This window comes from Leopardus geoffroyi, chromosome D2 (assembly GCF_018350155.1).
Source record: "Leopardus geoffroyi isolate Oge1 chromosome D2, O.geoffroyi_Oge1_pat1.0, whole genome shotgun sequence".
NCBI classification, from domain to species: domain Eukaryota; kingdom Metazoa; phylum Chordata; class Mammalia; order Carnivora; family Felidae; genus Leopardus; species Leopardus geoffroyi.
This window is the reverse complement of record NC_059334.1, coordinates 16,726,989-16,746,953: the sequence shown is the minus strand read 5'-3', so window position 1 is coordinate 16,746,953 and position 19,965 is coordinate 16,726,989. Positions and strand designations below refer to the sequence as shown.

The window sequence follows — 19,965 nt, the reverse complement described above, 5'->3', positions numbered from 1 at the left end:
CTAAGTAATAAAATTAATTAAAAATTTTAAAATTAACTAAAATAAAATTCATTTCGGGGCGCCTGGGTGGCTCAGTCAGTTGAGCGTCTGACTTCGGCTCGGGTCATGATCTCGCAGTTGACGAGTTCGAGCCCCGCGTCGGGCTCTGTGCTGACAGCTCGGACCCTGGAGCCTGCTTTGGATCCTGTGTCTCCCTCTCTCTTTGCTCCTCTCCAGCTTGTGCTCTGTGTCTCTATCAAAAATAAACATTAAAAAAGTTTAAAAAAATAAAATTCATTTTTTAAAAAGGTTGAAGCTTTTGGTGTTAGAGAATAGGTGTATCTTGGTGTTATCCTGAGACAACTGCCAGGCCAGAGTCCACTCTGTGTTGTTGGTGTGGTGTCTTGTCACCTTGAACAAGGTGGCACCACCTGAGAACCCTTGTCAGTTCCCTGTGACTTGGTCTTGAAGTAAGTAAACGACCCTTACTGGTATTGTTAGAATGAATCCTTGGCAAATTCTCTTAGCAAGTTCCTGGCCGTTGGTCCCACTGTATATGGCTGGGGGAGGTTGTCTGCTGCCCACAACACCTGAGGCCTGCTTTTCCTCTGCCCAAGTGCGCACCTTGGGAGTAGGGCAGGAAGAGAGAAGCGTCATGTTGAGGGTGCACCGTGCTTAGCGTTGACCTCTGCTGGTATACGGCAAAAAGTTTTGTCCAAAGAGTTTTATAAATAAAACTGGGTCTTCTAGAAACGACCTAGTTGGAAAATGCCCTGAGGGCCATGGATATGTAAAGCATGGTCTAGGGTTGGGCCTCCCAAACATCTTCCCATCATGGCACACACAGAAGACGCTAATGTTTCCACTGCACATCACGGTAAGCAGTAGGCGCTCGTGGCCAGAAGTGGCTTCCTGGGGTCCTGGATGGCCCCAGAGCCCACCTACAACCCAAGGGTGGAGGCCATCAAATTTCTGCCGACTCGCCTGGCAAGGAGAAGCAGGAGTGAAGATCTGATGGATGATATTTTTAAAGATTAATTTTTTTAAAAGCTTATTTATTTATTTTGGGGGAGGTGGGCAGGTGGGGGAGCGGCAGAGAGAGAGAGAGAGAGAGAGAGAGAGGGAGGACCCGAAGCCGGCTCCATGCTGTCAGTGCAAAGCCTGCCTCGGGGCTCAATCTCATGATCTCAGATCATGACATGAGCCGCAACCAAGAGTCGGACGCTTAACTGACTGAGCCACCCAGGCACCCCTGATGGATGGTATTTTTGAACCCAGTCTTTATATTAATGCAAAAATAGCTTTAGGGGAGACTTTCCAATTCTTCAGGTGTTTGGTTATGAAAGTTCTCATTGGAGGGGATTCCAATTTCTCAAGCTTACTTTTCTAGAGAAAAACTGTTTTACAGTGATTCTGCATCTGCACCTTGTCCTAGGGAAACTTAAGGTCATTAAAAAGTAATAGGACCCCTACCTGATAATGGAGGTGGACATATGGTCATCTGTAACATAGAACTGAAACATCGTTTCAATGACCTTAGTGATTGTAATTGGTTCTGTCTTGATGGGCAGTTTGTAAGGAAACATTCTTAAAGTCCAAGCTTGGGCACTGACATTTTTCAATTGAAGACCCCAAACTCATCAAAACGAGCAGGTTTTCTCCCGAGTGAAAACCATGGTTTTAAAAATAATATTGGGGTGCCTGGGTGGCGCAGTCGGTTAAGCGTCCGACTTCAGCCAGGTCACGATCTCGCGGTCCGTGAGTTCGAGCCCCGCGTCGGGCTCTGGGCTGATGGCTCAGAGCCTGGAGCCTGTTTCCGATTCTGTGTCTCCCTCTCTCTCTGCCCCTCCCCCGTTCATGCTCTGTCTCTCTCTGTCCCAAAGATAAATAAACGTTGAAAAAAAAAAAAATTAAAAAAAAAAAAATATTGGGGTGCCTGGGTGGCTCAGTTGGTTAAGCGTCCGACTTCAGCTCAGGTCATGATCTCACAGTTTGTGGGTTCAAGCCCTGCGTTGGGCTCTGTGCTGACAGACAGCTCAGAGCCTGGAACCTGCTTTGGATACTGTGTCTCCCTCTCTCTCTGCCCCTCCCCTGCTCATGCTCTGTCTCTGTCTGTCTCAAAAATAAACATTAAAAAATTAAAAAAAATTAATATCAAGTGTCCTCCTATAGGATGATCATAATTATGACCATGATATAAATATCTACAGTGTACATTCTGATATTTAGAAGCACAAAAAGTAGGGGGGGCTGTGCAGTCAATGAAAAGAAGATTCTCGGAAGCACCAACTGAGAGGTGGAGTTGCGGGCACCAGACACGGTTGTGTTGCATCGTTAAGCTGAACGTTGGCTGGGAGTGGGGCTCTGGGACGCTGCATTACCTATTTTGAGTTTCATGGTTCTATCTCTCTCTCCTGTTTTGGGTTGTCAGCCGAGGCGTTAAGACACAGATTGGAAGAGCTGGAGAAGGAGAAAGGCAGCCCACACTTCCAGCTTCCTTCGAGGCAGCCGGCCCTCTGCAGCCTCCTGGGCCACCTGGACGCACAGGCCCAGGCAGCCTTGCGCCACAGGGCCTCCCAGCTGTGAGTACTTGGATCGCCCCCACTTTCCTCTCCTGCTCCCACGTGGTGAATACCTAGGGAGACCCTCAGCTGCTTTTTCCTGGGAAGCACCCTTTTGTTGGCTGGGCAGGTGGGGGTGGTTCCTTCCAGAGGGAGTGACTGGTGTGGATCACACTCCCCTAAGAAGCTGCTTCTGCTAAGTGACGGGAGAGACCCTTGGTATCCTGGCGCAGCCTGGATACCAAGCTTCCCCTGGGAAGCCAGCCTTCTCAGAAGGAGGGATGGGTTTCCTCTTGTCAGGAGCCCCTTGGTCAAGCCTGTGAGATCCACAGGTGGTCGTCTCTGACTGAAGGGGAAAAACACATCCTCCTGCCGGTCACTTCCAGCTGCCAATCATCCTCTGCTGTTTCTGCTACCCGAGGGGCCCCTGGGATACCTGCTATACAGGGAGCAATCGCTCTTTGTGATGCAGGGGCTCTCAATCCTGGCTGTGTGTTTGAATCACCTGGAGACTTGAAATGCCCAGCTTCCACCCAGACGGACTGAGTCAGGCTCTCTGGGGTGGGTCCCAGGCGCTGGCATGTCTGAAAAGTCTGAGAACCACTGCTCTCCTCTACCTGCTTGTTGCCTCTCTTCTGGGGAAGGGGTTGCCAGGGAACAGGTTTGCGATGGGTGCTGTCAGCCTAATCACAGCCCAGGCCGGCTTCTCCTTAGTGGTAAACATGGCCTCAGCAACCACACTGTATTTCCGACTGCCGGGTGGCCCCGGCAATCACAAGATGGTCTGGCTCATTCCTATGAAGTGTACGTGGCCTTGTACGTTTCATCTGTCTTGGTGTCTCCCTACAGCCTGTCTTGACAGCTGTGCCAATCATTTTCTCATGTTCTTGCCCTACAGTTTTGCTGGTAGCATGTGCCAGAGTGCCTGGCACCTGGGAGGTGCTTCCTTATAAATATTTGTTGAGTGAACTTTCACTGGGCTTCTTAAAGAGCGGGTGGATTCCACCTCCTTTATCGATGCAGTTTTTCATCGACACTGAGGTATCGCCTCATTTCCCCTCCCTTTCTCACTCATGTGGGGTCCTTCCCAATTTGACTTTCTACTGAATTCTTTCTTTCTTCTGTTCTTTGGGGTTATTTCTGGTCTTGGGTCATGCGACATCTGCCAATGCATTGTGTTTCTATTTATTTAACAACATTTGCATAACAATGACTGAGTGATTTAGGAATTCACTACTTTTTTCCCATTTTTATTGCAATAAAGTGTATGTGACACGAAATTTGCCATTTCAACCATTTTTAAGTGTACCGCTCAGAGACGTAAAGTGCATCCACATTGTTGCGTTACCATCACCGCCAGCCATCTTTAGAACTCTTTCCATCTTCCTAAACTGAGACTGTGTCCTTGTTAAGCACAGACTCCCCCTCCCCATTCTGTCCCCAGCTTCTGGCTCCGAATTTGACTCCCCTCGGAACCTTATTTCACTCAGCAGAATGTCCTCAGGGTTCATCCATGTTGTGTCATGTATCAGGATTTCCTTCCTCTGTAAGGCTGAGCAGTATTTCGTGGCGCGGATGTGCCACATTTTGCTTGTCTATTCTTCCTTCAGTGGATGGGAAGTAGTTCATATTTAGTCCTCTAGACAATTCTAGGAGGTAGAACTATTTTATTAACTGCATCGCTATGGAGATTGATGTCATCATCATCATCATCATCATCATCATCATCATCATCTGTCTTTATATTTATACAAGGTCCAGGAGAGGTTAAGGAGCTTGTGCAGACCCCCCAGCAGGTGGGTGCTGAGCCCGGGCATGGTGCTGGCTGCCTGGTGTGAGTCTTGGCTTGGAACTAGCTCGCTGAGCTGCCTAAGTCTGGCCAAGGCTTGTCCATTATTAGCCTCCATGTGATTTGAGTGGAGAGCGATGCGCTGATCTTGGCTGAGTTTCTCGCAGAACATGACGTAAGGAACGACAATACAGTCGGTATCACCCATTCTCACTCAGTTGGGTGACAACATCTGACATTCCTTATATCTGACTGTGACTTATAAATATGGAAGTTTCATAGGGTCCAACTTAATATTCTCCTCATAAAAGTGGAGGCCTTTATTAACCACTTATTGAGCCAGTAGAAACTGTTGGCTTGCTTTGTTGTTATCCTCTGTCCTTCCCCGCCCAGGGGTTACCTGCACGCTGTGCTTTTAGTTCATGTTCACTTTTGGAGTGAATGGGACCTGACCTCCATGGTCTGATATCTGACCTGATTTTTATCTCTGATCTCTGTCTCTATCACTGCAGCAGTCAGCAGTGATTTTCTGTTAAACCCAAAAGGCATTTTCCACTCTTATTCTGCTCTGTATCACCGTGAGGTCTGTAACATTTCATCAATCAAATTCATTCTTAAACTCTCTCTCCCCTAGACTATCACGATTCACCCTTTTCCTGGTCCTCTTGCTACCCAGCTGGCCATTCTTCTCAACCTCTTGAGAACTCCAGTTTCTCTCCCCATTTCCTTAGTACTGATGTTCCTCTGTCTTCTGCTCTAGCCTATCCTGTCTTCTCACTGTATATATTCTCCTTCTGGGTGACCTCAAATACCCCTGTGTTTCGGGTACCCTTAACATACTAATTTTCCTCTAATTTGTATCCTTAGCCCTGATCCCTCTCCAGAGTTGCAACCTACCATTTGGCCTTTATTGAACATCTCACTGACCTTTACTAAGTTTGCTGTCTGTTTATTTTATCCTAAAAAGTTTAGTATCTTTTTATCCTTGCCTTTAGGAAATTCATCTTAAAACTATCTATTTATTAGATTCGCTATTCTTCTCCCCCATCAGCCCCTTCTCCGACATCCCCACTCTCAGTTACTGACTCAGTCATCTACCCAGTTACCCAAGGAAGAACTCTGAAACATACTTGGCTCCTCCTTTTTCCTCACTTTCAATTTCATGGTTGACTCTACTGTCTAACCTCAGCTCACCACCCACTTTGCTCATTCATGTCAAACTGCCTTGGTTGTGCTTTAGAGTTTCTAGTCTGGATTATTGCCATGGTTTCCTTGCTGGTGTTTCTGACTCCAGTATTATTCCCTCTCACTCATTCTCCACAGTGCCACAGATGGGAATATCATGTGACACCCAGTCGCCCTCAGTGTTTTCAGGATAAAATCTGTGCTGCTTACTTAGCATGGCATTCAGTGCTTTTCCAATCTAGCTCTTCACCATCAGGAGCCCAGAATATAACTAGCCATCACCAACACCTACAATCCACACCTACTGAAGTATTAGAAGTTACCTAAATGCTGTGAATGTTTCTGAATTCTATGATCTTGCACCTGCCCCACCATTATCACCTCTCAAGAGCTCATTGTTCGAGACTCAGCTCAGCTACCATCCTGTGAAGCCTTGTCCAGAAATCACACCGTCTCCCCTTGAATCACCTTGAATTACTTCACCCCTGTCTTGGGTCTTAAATAAATAAATCTGTTTCCTTGAGTATCTGTCTACTCTTCAGGCTGTGAGCTCCTTGCGGACAAGACTGTGTTATATTTATCTTTCTATCCCTGGAGGCTAGAACGGTGGCTGACCCCAAATAGGTATTCCATAAATGTTCACTGAATGAGTGAATGTGATCATATGTGGATGTATCTATGTAGGGGTTCACAAAGATATATGTGAATATTTATTGAAAGAGAAAGAGAGAGAACTTTCACTCTAATGTGGTTCAGTTGCCCTAGAGAAAATGCTCCTTCAGCCTTTGTTCTGACACCTCCAGTCGGAAGAACTTTTATAGAATCTTAGAGAACCCTGGATTATAGGTCAGGAAACCTGAGTTCTGATCCCGTGTCTTCTGCTAACCTGGCATAGTTTCCTAACTTCTTCACACTTCACTTCCTCACCAGAAAACGAGAGGATTGAATTAGATCACTATTTTCCAAACTTCAGTTACGTACGGATTATTGTGGTTTTTCTTTTGCCAAATCCACCTGGCCTATTATTAACACAATTAGAACATAATGATTCAAAATCAACTTCTTAAATTTTTCTAATGCATATTACTAGAATTACATAGTTATTAATAATTTTTAGAAAATTGTCTTTCAGTGGACCAGCTGCCCATCTAGCCCTGTAATATATATCACCCACAGGGGTGTCTGGACTCAACGGGTTTCCCCTAAACCAGGGACTGTGGCTGCAGTTCTCACGGCGGCCACCAGGAGGCCACGGTGCAGGGCTGGAGCTCACACAGCCTTGGAGTCAGGATGGAGCCGGGACAGAAATATTTCTTACAGGCCGGGGGCTCTCTCTGAGTCAAGAAGGAAACGGAATACTTTTTGACGAACTGTACTTTTCCTGTAGAAACGAAATAGTTGCATTGACGTGGGAAATTTTCAGTACTGATGAACGGCACAAATAAGTGACGCCTACCCTTTTGGGGATCAAGTATTTCTTTGAGAATCTGATGAGAGCTAGAGGCTCCTTCCATAGTCACCAAACCACATATATACAACCATGCAAACGATTGATTGCCTGCAGTTTCCACAGGCTCACAGATCTTCTGAGGCTTAGCCATTCACTCTGCAGGGGAGGAGGGGTCTTTGCATCTCAGGTTAAGCAAATTTGCTTTAGAATAAGATTGAAGGAAATGTAAACACCCAAGTACATCAGTCACTGTATTTCATTTTTTATTTTTACTGTCACTTTGTTGTTAATAATCTGGTCCATTCCACTTAAAAATTTTTCTTTTAGTGTTTATTTATTTAAAAAAAATTTGTTTAAGGTTTATTCATTTTTCAGAGACAGAGACAAAACGTGAGTGGGGGAGAGGCAGAGAGAGAGAGGGAGACACAGAATCCGAAGCGGGCTCCAGGCTCTGAGCTGCCAGCACAGACACCGACTCGGGGCTCGAACTCATGAACCGTGAGGTCATGACCTGAGCTGAAGCCGGACTCTCAACGGATTGAGCCACACAATCCATATTGAGCCCTACAACGGTGCCACTGGTCCATTCAGCTTTTTAAAAACCACTGTTGAATTCTCTGGGTCTCGAGTAGAATACAGGGCCGAACCATACTCCATTCGTTCAGGTTCCTTCCGCAGCCCAGACAGCTTCACCGTCCCTTCGCGGATTAACCTGACTCCACCAGTGGCAGGTACCGGCACTCACGTGGTTGGGAGCCTGGCCTGGTTTTTGGTCCCACTTTGCTCAGTAAGATAACCGGTTCACTGTGGCGTCTCTGTTCAGGGGAGGTACAAACACACCATGGTCTTCCTGTTCTCCGGTCTCTGTCGTGTTCTGCTGGATACATCTTCCCATTGCCCACGATAGCCTGGGCAGGTACCACGGACGTCGGGCTCATTTTCAGTTACTGATGTTCAGCCCCCCGGGTCCAGTTTGAAACTTTAATCTCCCGTATCCATTTCGAATCTCTCCCTGTCCATTGTCTGTAACCCTCTCCTTGTTGGTCATCGCTGCCTCCCTGGCTAACAGACTGGAACACCCCGTGTGCAGGCGTTGGCACGCTCACTGTCCAGGGGCACCCACACATGGGTTCTCCAGACGACACCACAGCCCTCCCCCCCCCCCCCCCCCCATGCCCAGACCCTGAGGTGAATTCAACCTTTCCCAGCCCATCTGGGCAACCACCGCTTTTCACATATTACTCAGCCTTTTTTGGTGGGTCCCCTTGCCCAACGGGCACACTTTTGGGGAGGTTAATGTTTGCGACGTCTACTCGATTCACGGGAAGTTCACCTATTTTGCTACACCGAACGGTAGGCATTCAGGCTGTCCCGTTGCAGACCTCTCTGCCTTGCCGTGGCTCTCCAATTTCTTCTTCTTTTTAAGTTTATTTATTTATTTTGAGAGAGACAGAGAGAGTGAGAGGGGGAGGGGCAGAGAGAGAGGGAGAGAGAGGATCCCAAGCAGGCTCCACACTGTCCTCTCAGAGCCCAGCGTGGGGCTCGAACTCACCAGCCATGAGCTCCTGACCTGAGCCAAAACCGAAAGTCGGACGCTTAACTGACTAAGCCACGCAGGCGCCCCTCCAACTTCTTTATCCCTGCTTGAGGGGGTAGTGATACATCAGAAAGTCAGTTGTGTGAGCACACATTGCTGCAGACATTTGATGTCCTCTATCTCGATCTCTTGGCCTCCCTCCCGATTTCCGTTCCAGCTCTGGACAGTTCTGTCCACCTGCGGCTCCCAACAGGTTTGCGTGCCACACGACGTGCTCTGAAGCTTGTGAGGACGGGGAGTGGGTAATGAATGCCCCTGAGGGCAGCTGTCAAGCACTGGGGTGGGAGTTGGTGGATAGATGTGCCACCCTCCCCAGCCTCTGGGGCGACAGTTCTGAAGCACATTCCACACGTTTTTCCAGGGGGTTCCTGGTAGGATTGGGCCCCAGTTGTCCCTGTGGTGATCAGCTCAGTAACATACCGTTGGTTGACTTTTCCTGCTTCTCGCTTCCTCACTCTTAGTTTCTTGGGAATCACTTCTCCAGAAAATAGCCCAAACTCAGATTCTTGTCTCAGACTTTCTGTTAAGAGAACCCCAACTTAGACAGATGTCCATGTCGGAGAATCAGGTGTTCCTGCTTACAGAGCCCCCCCCCCCCCCCCCCGGTCTTTGTGAGTGGGTCTGGTGGATGTTCTTGCCTTTGTTTGGATTGAGTCGGAGCGTTTCTTCCCTCCTCACCTCCCCCCCCCCCCCCCCCCCCCCCCCCCCCGTGGGGCTGTGGAAAGGGGAAGGAGAAGCATGTCTCGTGAAAGCTCCATTTCCTACATGGCCAGCAGGTGTGTGTGTTGAGTGGTGGTTGGCTGTGGTAGTATTGCTTGTGCAGTGCCTGGCGTGGGGCACCGTACCCCGCTGTTAGAGCAGTTTAGAATGGAGAGCGTTTGGGCCTGCGTTTCAGCTCTAGCTTCTGATTCTGGAGCAATCAGAAAATTACATTTCAATATCCTGTGACAGCAGCGATCAGAAGGGGACAGAGGGGCATCTATTCCTACTGTATCTGTCCTCTAGTCAAAAGAGTTATTTTTTACTTTCTGTTAAGAGAGGGCTTTGGTTGACTATCACACCTGTGACTGATAATTTTCTCATTAACGTCCTGTATTTCTTGGACTGTATGCCTCCTGTGTATTTTCCCCTTGGACCTTCAGCAATATGTACTTTAAAATTGGTCATATCTACAGCCTAAATTGTGTGCATGTGTGCAAAATGTCCTTTATCAAAGACTGTTTCCCGACGGGTAACTTAAAACACAAAGCGGATAAAATACAACCAAGTTTAAAAACAGAGATATACAATGGTTTTCCGATGGGGCTTATCAAGGCGGAGCTCCTCCGGTTAGCCTGTCTAAATATTTCCTGCTCACATACTTCCTTTCAGGTGGGGAACAGGAGAGATGAGTATCGTGTAGTCCATGATGCTTCTGGGCTGAGTCATTTTTCCGCCGACCAGTTCTTCCTCTAGTCCCTTTGAAACGTGTGATTCTTTATTTTCATTTAATTGTCATGTTGGGACCACCCCACCATGGAAAGCCATGACAGTGGGCTCCGTAAGATGAGAAAATGACTGTTACAGACACGTTTTACCAGAGGTGCAAAATGGGATGGCTACATTACGGTACCACGTAACAATGGCCATCATTGTCCAGACACACCAGGGCATGTTTCTGAAGCCTGAATCGGGGCTCAAGGTGAGGCACCAGACTGGCATCAGTATGGCTAATGGAGACCCACCGCCTACTCCTTGTCACAGCCTGGAGTTGGGAGGGAAGGAAAAGTGGAGAAGAGTACGTGCGGTGTGCCGCAGAGGACTCCTCCGAGTTTGTTTTCGAATTAGTGGATTCTTTTTTTTTTTTTTAATTTTTTTTTTCAACGTTTATTTATTTTTGGGACAGAGAGAGACAGAGCATGAACGGGGGAAGGGCAGAGAGAGAGGGAGACACAGAATCGGAAACAGGCTCCAGGCTCTGAGCCATCAGCCCAGAGCCCGACGCGGGGCTCGAACTCACAAACCATGAGTTCATGACCTGAGCCAAAGTCAGACGCTCAACTGACTGAGCCACCCAGGTGCCCCATCATAACTCTTTAAGATAGGTATTATTATTATTCCCATTTTATAAATGACAAAATTGGGGCTCAGAGAAGGAAATTAACTTTCCCAAGATCACACAGGTAGAAAGTAATAAGGGCAGAATTCATACCTAGGTGTGTCTAACTTTTTATTTATTTTTTTTTTAATTTTTTTTTTCAACGTTTATTTATTTTTTGGGACAGAGAGAGACAGAGCATGAACGGGGGAGGGGCAGAGAGAGAGGGAGACACAGAATCGGAAACAGGCTCCAGGCTCTGAGCCATCAGCCCAGAGCCTGATGCGGGGCTCAAACTCACGGACCGCGAGATCGTGACCTGGCTGAAGTCGGACGCTTAACCGACTGCGCCACCCAGGCGCCCCAAACTTTAAAAAAAAATTTTTTTTTCCAATGTTTATTTATTTTTGGGACAGAGAGAGACAGAGCATGAACGGGGGAGGGGCAGAGAGAGAGGGAGACACAGAATCGGAAACAGGCTCCAGGCTCTGAGCCATCAGCCCAGAGCCTGACGCGGGGCTCGAACTCGCGGACCGCGAGATCGTGACCTGGCTGAAGTCGGATGCTTAACCGACTGCGCCACCCAGGCGCCCCACGAATTAGTGGATTCTAAATAAAATCTTCCAAATAAATGTCTCCCATGCCATCCTCTTTGCTCCCATTCAACTGAAGTCTGTCCTGGAGCCATTTGTATTGGGCGTAGCTGTCACAAACCCACATAAATATCCGTGTGCCCCCTTGCAGTGTAGTCATTTTTCTGAGTGGGATAGGACTATAGAAGACAATGATGTTTCGTTTTCTATTCTTACTCTTCATTTATTTAAAAACTTTAAAAAAGTATTTAGTTTTGAGAGAGAGAGAGAGAGAGCGCGCGCACACAAGTGGGGGAGGGGCAGAGAGAGAGACACACACACACAGAATCTGAAGCAGGCTCCAGGCTCCGAGCTGTCAGCACAGAGCCCGACGGCAGGGCTTGAACCCACGAACCGTGAGATCATGACCTGAGCTGAAGTCAGACGCTTAACTGACTGAGCCACCCAGGTAGCCCTGTTCTGCTTACTTTTTAGATACAAATCAGATTCATATCTATATGTAGATCTATCTATCATAGATAGAACTACATATATATAAAGGCAGAACTGTAAAGTTATCTGCATTTTTATGGTATTTGTGCTTTCACAGTGGCCTTGATAATTTACAATATTTCATTGGATGAGGAAGCGATGTCTAGATTTTTTATTTTTATTTTTAATTTTTAATGTTTATTTTTGAGAGAGAGACAGAGTACGAGTGGAGTTGGGGGGGGGGCAGAGAGAGAGAGAGGGGGACACAGAATCCGAAGCAGGCTCCAGGCTCTGAGCTGTCAGCACAGAGCCTGACACGGGGCTCAAACCCACAAACCGTGAAATCATGACCCCAGCTAAAGTCGGATGCTTAACTGACTGAGCCACCCAGGCGCCCCAGCGATGTCTAGATTTAAACCACACTTCAGTGATTATATGGCTGGCGCAAACCACTTCTTTCTCCCCATCTTCCCAAAGAGGGAGGGATGGAAACACGGAAGTCACATGACATGAATTTGTTAGAATGGTCATCCATGGGGAACAACAATGAGCAAAGGTATTCAGAGGGGCTGTAAGAAATAGTCATCTGAACTGAGGTTTTCCCAACTGTAATAATGAGAGCACTGGCCTTGATAAATGTTGGTTTTCTCCTTGACTAAAATTCTTTGATTCCAGAAGTGGCAAAAAACAGCAATATTTTTAGCACCATGAAGACACATTTCTGTCCGGGAAAGGGACCTTCTGTGTTATATAGACAACTCTGTAAACCATAGCCATTGCCGTGAGCCCTTCTGGCATGGGATGTCCTAGCAGGTGCATTGTCTGGCCTCTCTCCTGCCCTGTAACATTCTCACTCTACATACTTCTGCAGGCAACCATCAGAGCAAAAGGAGGGTGCGGGAGAGCTCTGGGGCCTCGGGTGCTGGCTAGGGAGGAGGTAGTGATGTGTGTTCATCTCAGGCACACACTTAACCACGTGATTCCAGAGGCGTCAACCCCCAGAGGGTTCATTCCTTCCTCAGCACTGTTGAACTACACACTCACAAAAGCCACATGGTGCGTGGGGTCACTGGGAAGAGAAATGTTCTTACTGCTTTCAGTGGCGTAGGACCTCATTTTCCAAATGGGTTTATCCTTTAACTGGCTAGTGGAAAAGACACAAGGAGAAAGGCCAGGATTTTTCCAGCACTGGGCAGCCCCAGATGGGGGCCTGTTTGAAACCCGGCGGCGGAGGGTAGGGTCTTAGAGACCCCGAGTCCCTGTTGGCACCCAGGGCTGTTCTAACATTCCAACCCTCGTGTTTTTAATTCTTGCCCCTCAGGGACTTGCTCATTTTACATACTGATTAGTTTATGGCAGCAATGCTAATTTGCACTGACATTAGGGATTACACATTGAGAATTATTAAATATAAAGGGAACAACACGGTAGAAGGAAGAGGGAGCCTGGCTCAGAGGACTGAACATCTGAACAACAGACACCTGTCCCTGGCTTCATTACTGAGCCACAGCGTGTCCTGGGGCCGCCACTCAGCCATCTATGGATGGCTTTCTATACTCAGAGTCAAAGAGCGCGAGACAGGGAGATGAGTTTTGGTTAATCACAGGGGCTTTTCTTATGGCTTTAGTAATGAATGTGATTAACAATAATACGGAGAATTCCCAGTTACCCACCTGTAGCGTCTCTGTAGCTAATTTTCAATTCTATGTTGATTTCCTTCAATAACTCCCAGCCCGACCCAGATGGTATCTATTTAGGAAATTCAGGAAACTCTTAATATTTGCATAAGCAGAGCAAATTGGGAAATAAATTAGTGCAAAGAAATGATCCAATGCAATAGAAAGCTGAATATAAACGACTTCTGGATTTCCTAAGGCCACGGACTCATGAGATCATTGAACAAATATTTGCTAAGCCCCTACTCAGTGCAGAGCACAAGATGAGGTGAGTTCTTTCCCCTTCCTGAGGCTGTCAGTCTGGAGCACGTGGCTGCAAGACAGGCCAAGACTCTGGAGCCCAGAGGGGGAAGCACGTCCCATTCCCACGGACGTCAGTAGTTGGTGATGGTTTTGTTCCAGAGACTTCCTCTTCTGATACGTGTAAAGATCCTCGGGGACATTTCATCTGTAATCTTCACTGTGTAGGACCGTGTGCCCACTGGACATGCATCCAGAGGTCATTTTCCCGATGCAAACACGACACACGAGGGACGGCAAACAGCAAAGCTCTCTGAGGGCAGAGGGGTTCTGCCTCCTTCTTCCTACCTGGCGCGAGAGTGGGGCCTGCGCCCAGTAGGTGCACGGCGTTCATTTGTTGAATAAACTGATTAGGACCCTTGTAATCAGCCGTATAGGGAAGGCATCATCATCCTCACCACCTTCCTCGTTTTAAAAACGAGGAAGATGAGGTTCAGAGAGCTTTAATGAATCCAAGGACTCGCGGCTAGAAAAAGGCAGAACTAGGGCTCAAAGCTCACCTCCCTCCCCGTGCTGAACCCTCCCTTTCATTCTCAGCTGGGCCTGCTGGGGAGCAAGCAAGGGGACTTAATCTGTGGGTGTGGGTGGCGTGTGATTAGAAACCAGGAGGAAACACAAGTTTATAATCTTGTCGAGAGCCTAAATGGCATCAGGTTGTCCAGGAAAGGACTGGGAAGGGGGGGGATCAGCCGGATGCACCCCTGACCCCTGGACTCTGCTGTTTGTTCTCATTGTGACCGAGAGCAAGTCACTGAATGCCCCTGACACCTGCTTCCTCAGTGACAAAACTCTAATAATAATACTTCCTCTTAGGTCTGTAAGGAGAAGTGAGTGTGACAAAAATGATAGTGTCTGGTGCACAGAAAATTCTCAACTCATACTAGTTTGTTTTATTATGATCAGCCTAAGCATTTTTATTACAACGACTCCTGTAATTTGCCTTCAAGCACATGAATCAGAGAGTAACAGGTCTTAAAATAAATTTCTAAATTGCGTGGTCTGTTACAATAAGCAATTTTCGAGATTATTCAGAGAATGTGAATCTGTGTCAGGCCCAGGAATACGAGGAGGGTTCCCTTTTCTGTAGCTTCTGTTTCACAACTTAGAAAAGCTGAGGTGACTTATTTTCTACCATTGTTTCCAGAAATATCAGGGCTGCAGTGCTTGGTTGGCTCCCTCATTTGTAAATGCCACGTTAAGATTGAGGAAGTGGGAGACTCACTTCCACCTTTCAACTCCTAGAGTAATAGGTTTGAGACCTGGGTTGAGCATTTGCCCGTTGTCTTATATTTTCCTTTCGGTGTGTGTCTCCCCTGCTCTGGGCAGGAACCAAGTCTTCTTTACTGCTGGGTCCCTAGCACCCAGCACAGTCCATGGCACATAGTGGGTGAGCTTGATGGCGTTTGCTTTTTCAGAATGTTTGAACGAAATGGGGTAAGAGTGAAAGGAGATGAACAAAGAACAAACACATGTTAGGATCGGTTACTCATTTTCTCCTACCTCCCTGCCTTCCTTTCGTCCTTCCTTCCTCCCTCCCTCCCTCCCTCCTTTCTTCCTTCCTTCCTTCCTTCCTCCCTCCCTCCCTCCCTCCCCCCTTCCTCTTCCTTCCTTCCTTCCTTCCTTCCTTCCTTCCTTCCTTCCTTTCTTCCTTCCTTCCTCCCTCCCCCCTTTCTCTTCTTTCCTTCCTCCCTCCCTCCCCCTCCCTCTTCTTTCCTTCCTCCCTCCCTCCCCCTTCCTTCCTTCCTTCCTTCCTCCCTCCCCCGCTTCCCCTTCCTTCCTTCCTTCCTTCCTTCCTTCCTTCCTTCCTTCCTTCTTTCCTTTTTGAATATAGCTGACACACACTGTTACATTAGTTCAGGTATATAACTTAGTGATTTGACAAGTTTATACTGTATGCTGTGTTCATCACAAGTGTAGCTACCATGTGTCTTGTTCCATGGCTGTGACAATATCATTGACTCTGTTCCTTAGGCTGTGCCTTTTATTCCGGTGACTTACTCATTCCGGAACTGGAAGCCTGTATCTCCTTTTCACCCATTTCACCCAACCCCCCACTCCCAACGTTCTGGCAACCATCAGTTTGTTCTCTGTATTCATAGGTCGTATTCTGGTTTTTGTCTATTCATTGAATATTTACCCAGAGAAGATGAAAATACTAATTTAAAAAGATACATGCATCCCTCTGTTTATTGCAGCATTATTTACAGTGGCTAAGACATGGAAGCAACCTCAGAGTCCGTCAGGAGACAAATGGATAAGGAAAACGTGGCACATGTGCATGTGCATATACATGGTGGAATATTATACAGCCATAAAAAAGAACGACACTGTGCCATTTGGGACAATGGATGGACCTAGAGGGTATTATGCTAAGTGAAATAAGGGAAATAAACTAGACTAAGAAAGACAAATACCATGTAATTCCACTCATAAATGGAATCTAAAAATAATGAGTTGTTTTCTTTCTGAGAAACGTGGAGGGACTGAGACCCTGTGTGCATGCACAGAGGGGAACATGCAGCTTTGGGCTCCTACTTGCTGAATCCTGAAGTCGGTATGCATGTGCAGGCTAGGTACAGCTCTCTGGAAGGAGATCCCGAGGGAGGGGACAGGTGTACTTTATGCCTTTGACTGTCTGAAGGTATCGATACCTGCTTTCCCACAGGGGATGACACCCTTGATCATTAATGTATGAAATGTGATTGATTTCCAACACAGACATGTCTGTTTTGTCCAAGGGCTACAACAGACAGGTTGGCTATGTTAAAATATTTAAGTAAACAGTGTAGCTACTTAGTGTATGTGGTAGAAAACATTTCCATTATGGTGTTAAAAATAACATCCACTTACTAGAGAAAACTTAGAAAATCAAAGATTGGCCAAAAGAAGAAATTCCACCACTCAGAGGCGAGAGCTGATAACATTTTGGTGGATGTTTTCCTTTTTTTTTCTTACAATAGTTGTTTCATAGTATACATATTACCATAATAGCTGCTTTGAAAAAAGTGATCATTTTCCATGGGGTTATATCTTCTTTGGTGACCTAATTTTAGTGGCTGCATAGAGTGACTGCCGTTGTTGACTGCTCTGGTCCTCATTTGGGGTACAATTGTGTGAGTTCAGTTTTGGGCTATTAAAAAATGTATTTTTGCAGTCAAACTTTGTGCACATCTGTGATCATTTACATATGATGAATTCTTAGGAGTGGGAATATAGGATCCAAGTTATATTATATTTTATGCTAAATTCTTATTCCCTTCCCTCACCAAACAATCATGGTTCCTGAAAACCTTTGCCAGTTAGGTGAAAAATGATATTTTATGTTGTGTGAATTTGCACTGAAAAGTATTTTTTATGGTAAACATTTTCCTTGACTGTTTGTAATTCCTTTGTTTGAATTTCTGATTGACGTGTTCGTCTTTATTCTTCTTGGTTTGATAGAACTCTTGAAATTAGCAATATTTTTCCCTTTTCTGATTCCTGACTGGCAATATTTTCCCCAGCTTGTTGTTTGCCTTTTAATTGTAGTTGGTGGTGTTTTCCTAGACCGTAGCCTCCTTGAATGGTTGACATGGGTTTTCACTTAGGGTATATATTTTTTTTTCTGTCCAACTTCATTGAGCCAGAAATTGAATACTTTAAGGATGAATTTATCGTCCTTTAAGGACAAATGCCCGCAAGACCCTTACAAAGGCAACTCACCAGCATGAGCTCAAGCCTATGCTGCATTTTCCTCAGCTTTGACCAAATGTGTCAACTCCTGCAGGAAAAAGACACAGAGCCAGATTTTAAGTGGGTTTTGACAGTCTTTTAGCAAACCTTTTCTGAGAAGCTCTGACCCAGGCATCTGCAAACCAGTCATACCTCTTCTTAATCTCCACAGCCTGGAATTTGGCTCTGGACGATCAAGTCAGTGCTGTCCAATAAAACATAATGCAAACCACAGGCACGATTTCAGATTATCCAGTAGCCACACTAAAATAGAAGAAGAAACAGGTGAAATTAATTTTACAAAATATTTAATGCAACCCAATACATTGAAAATATTAGCATTCCAACCTGTAACGCACAAAAAATATTGAGATATTTTTGCCCTCTTTAAGTCTTTAAAATCTGGCGTGGGGGCGCCTGTCTGGTTCAGTCGGTAGAGCCTGCAACTCTTGATCTTGTCAAGGTCTTGAGTTTGAGCCGCATGTTGGACATGGAGCCTAATTAAAAAACAAAAATATCTGGGGGCATATTTTACAATTTCAGCACATAGCACACGGGACTAGGGGCCATGGTACTGGACGATGCAGGTGTAAAACAGTCTGGCTATGGGTGAAAAAGCAAAAGCCCCAACAGATTGTAATTAAAACAGAAACTTACATTAGGGACCTCATCCCTATGACCTGCCTAAGTATGAGAACAGCTGGTGGCCACTTGGTGAAATTTCTCTCTCTTTTTTTTTTAAAAATTTCAGAGTGAGAGAAAGAGAGAGCATGAGCAGGGGAGGTGGGGTGGGGAGAGAGAGAGCGAGAGAGAGAGAATCCTAAGCAGGCTACACCCTGAGCGCAGAGCCCGACGCAGGGCTCGATCCCACGACCCTGGGATCATGACCTGAGCCGAAATCAAGAGTCGGACGCTCAACTGACTGAGCCACCCAGGTGCCCCTGAAATTTCTTTCTCTCAACATTTTGTAGATCTGGGGATTTCAGCTTCTCTACCTCTGTACCAATATGCATGTTTTACTTTAAGGGCCAGCAGTGACAGCGCCCAAGCCCTGCTCAGAATGGAGCCAAAGCGGTTCGAACCCACTGCCCAGGACGCCCTGCGTGTGTCCATCACCAGACGAGACTGGCTTCTTCAAGAAAAGCAGCAGCTGCAGGTAAGCAGGTGAAGAAGAATCTTCAGGAAATAGGCCAGCATTTTTCTTACCCATTTAAGCCACATGGGGCAGGGCGGATCTTTGCTTTGCTTGAATGTAGCAATTAGAGCTTTGGCCGTCCACCCGTGAAGTACAAAAGGGAGAGATGGGTGGAGATGGCTGGAGGGCTTGTAGGAATCTCATTACCTACTAGGGGTTTGAAAGCTCAGTGGTGTTTGTGCCTGTTTTCGATATTCCTCATTACCTTTTGAATACGCTTTCCTTGTCTGCCAGGCCAATTTGTCACCTCTTATCATTTTGACCTTTACGAGGTTCTTTTGAAACGCAGGAAGAAATCCGCGCTATGAAAATCCTTTATGGAAAATCGTATCCAGTTAGGACTGTAAGGAGCAGCTGTTAGAGGGCAGAGTTGTAAGTAGGGACTGGGCAGGCTGGCATGTCTGGGAAAAGCTGGCGGGCATTGCATGTGCAGGTTGGCCCAGAGCAGTTGGCCAGGGGCTAGAAGTCTTGGAGCAGCACTGACTTAAAGGCAAGAGGCAATCAGGAGGTTGAAAGCTCCTCTAGCCCCACCTTAAAGCTGGGTCCACAACTGCTGGAACCCGGAGGCTTTGAGGCAGGAATGGGGAACAAGAAGGAAGCATCCACTGAAGGCATCTGGACTTCCAGAAAGAGCATGGGTCTTTTTTTTTTTTTTTTTTAATTTTTTTTTTTCAACGTTTATTTATTTTTGGGACAGAGAGAGACAGAGCATGAACGGGGGAGGGGCAGAGAGAGAGGGAGACACAGAATCGGAAACAGGCTCCAGGCTCTGAGCCATCAGCCCAGAGCCCGACGCGGGGCTCGAACTCACGGACCGCGAGATCGTGACCTGGCTGAAGTCGGACGCTTAACCGACTGCGCCACCCAGGCGCCCCAAGAGCATGGGTCTTTAATACCCGAGAGTTAATCCTGGTTTAGGCTCTAAATAACAGAATGAATTTAGATCAGTTTATGGGGCTTGGACAAGTTACTGGACCGCCCTCCTCCCATCCCCACTCCCTCATGCAGGGTATTCTTGTTATCTGAGTTTGCCCACCCAGATCCCCAAAATAGCAAGGTGGCAAAGGGAAGCAAAAGTCATCACAATTTGAACATATTCTCCAATAAACTGAATGCTTATATATTCAATGAGCATTACCACAAAAGTTCGGGTGAAAATGTGAAATCTTGTTTTTGGTTTTGAAGAATATGTATCAGTTAATGGTCTACATAATTCCTGCTGATGTCAAAATAATTTTAGCTTGGGATACTTAGTGTTTGAAGGGAATGTTCTTGGCAGAACTCTGGGGGAGAGGTGGATATTCATTCAGCAGGTATTTGAATGCCTCCTCTGTGCCAGATACTGTTTGAAATGCTTAGGATTGAATGCTTAGGGTGAAGT

At 46.5% G+C, this 19,965-nt stretch overlaps 1 protein-coding gene and 1 long non-coding RNA gene across 8 annotated transcripts in view; one reads left to right on the top strand and one right to left on the bottom strand.

Annotated features, from left to right (window-relative positions):
- The window catches only part of DISC1 (DISC1 scaffold protein), a 357,158-nt gene that overhangs the window by 94,033 nt on the left and 243,160 nt on the right, over positions 1–19,965 (top strand). For 5 of the 7 annotated variants that reach the window (XM_045437359.1, XM_045437358.1, XM_045437357.1 and 2 more), the window contains 2 exons: positions 2,411–2,561; positions 18,416–18,545. In XM_045437359.1, coding sequence (XP_045293315.1) covers positions 2,411–2,561; positions 18,416–18,545 — 281 coding nt within the window. Of the gene's footprint in view, positions 1–2,410; positions 2,562–5,652; positions 6,038–9,932; positions 10,391–18,415; positions 18,546–19,965 lie in introns of those variants that run through there. The other 2 variants (XM_045437363.1, XM_045437364.1) reach the window with 2 other exon arrangements.
- On the bottom strand, positions 14,546–18,094 carry LOC123576472. Its single transcript, XR_006701420.1, has 3 exons — positions 17,543–18,094; positions 17,381–17,438; positions 14,546–15,084 (listed from the first exon to the last, which is right to left on the bottom strand). It is a non-coding gene; the product is annotated as an uncharacterized LOC123576472 (long non-coding RNA).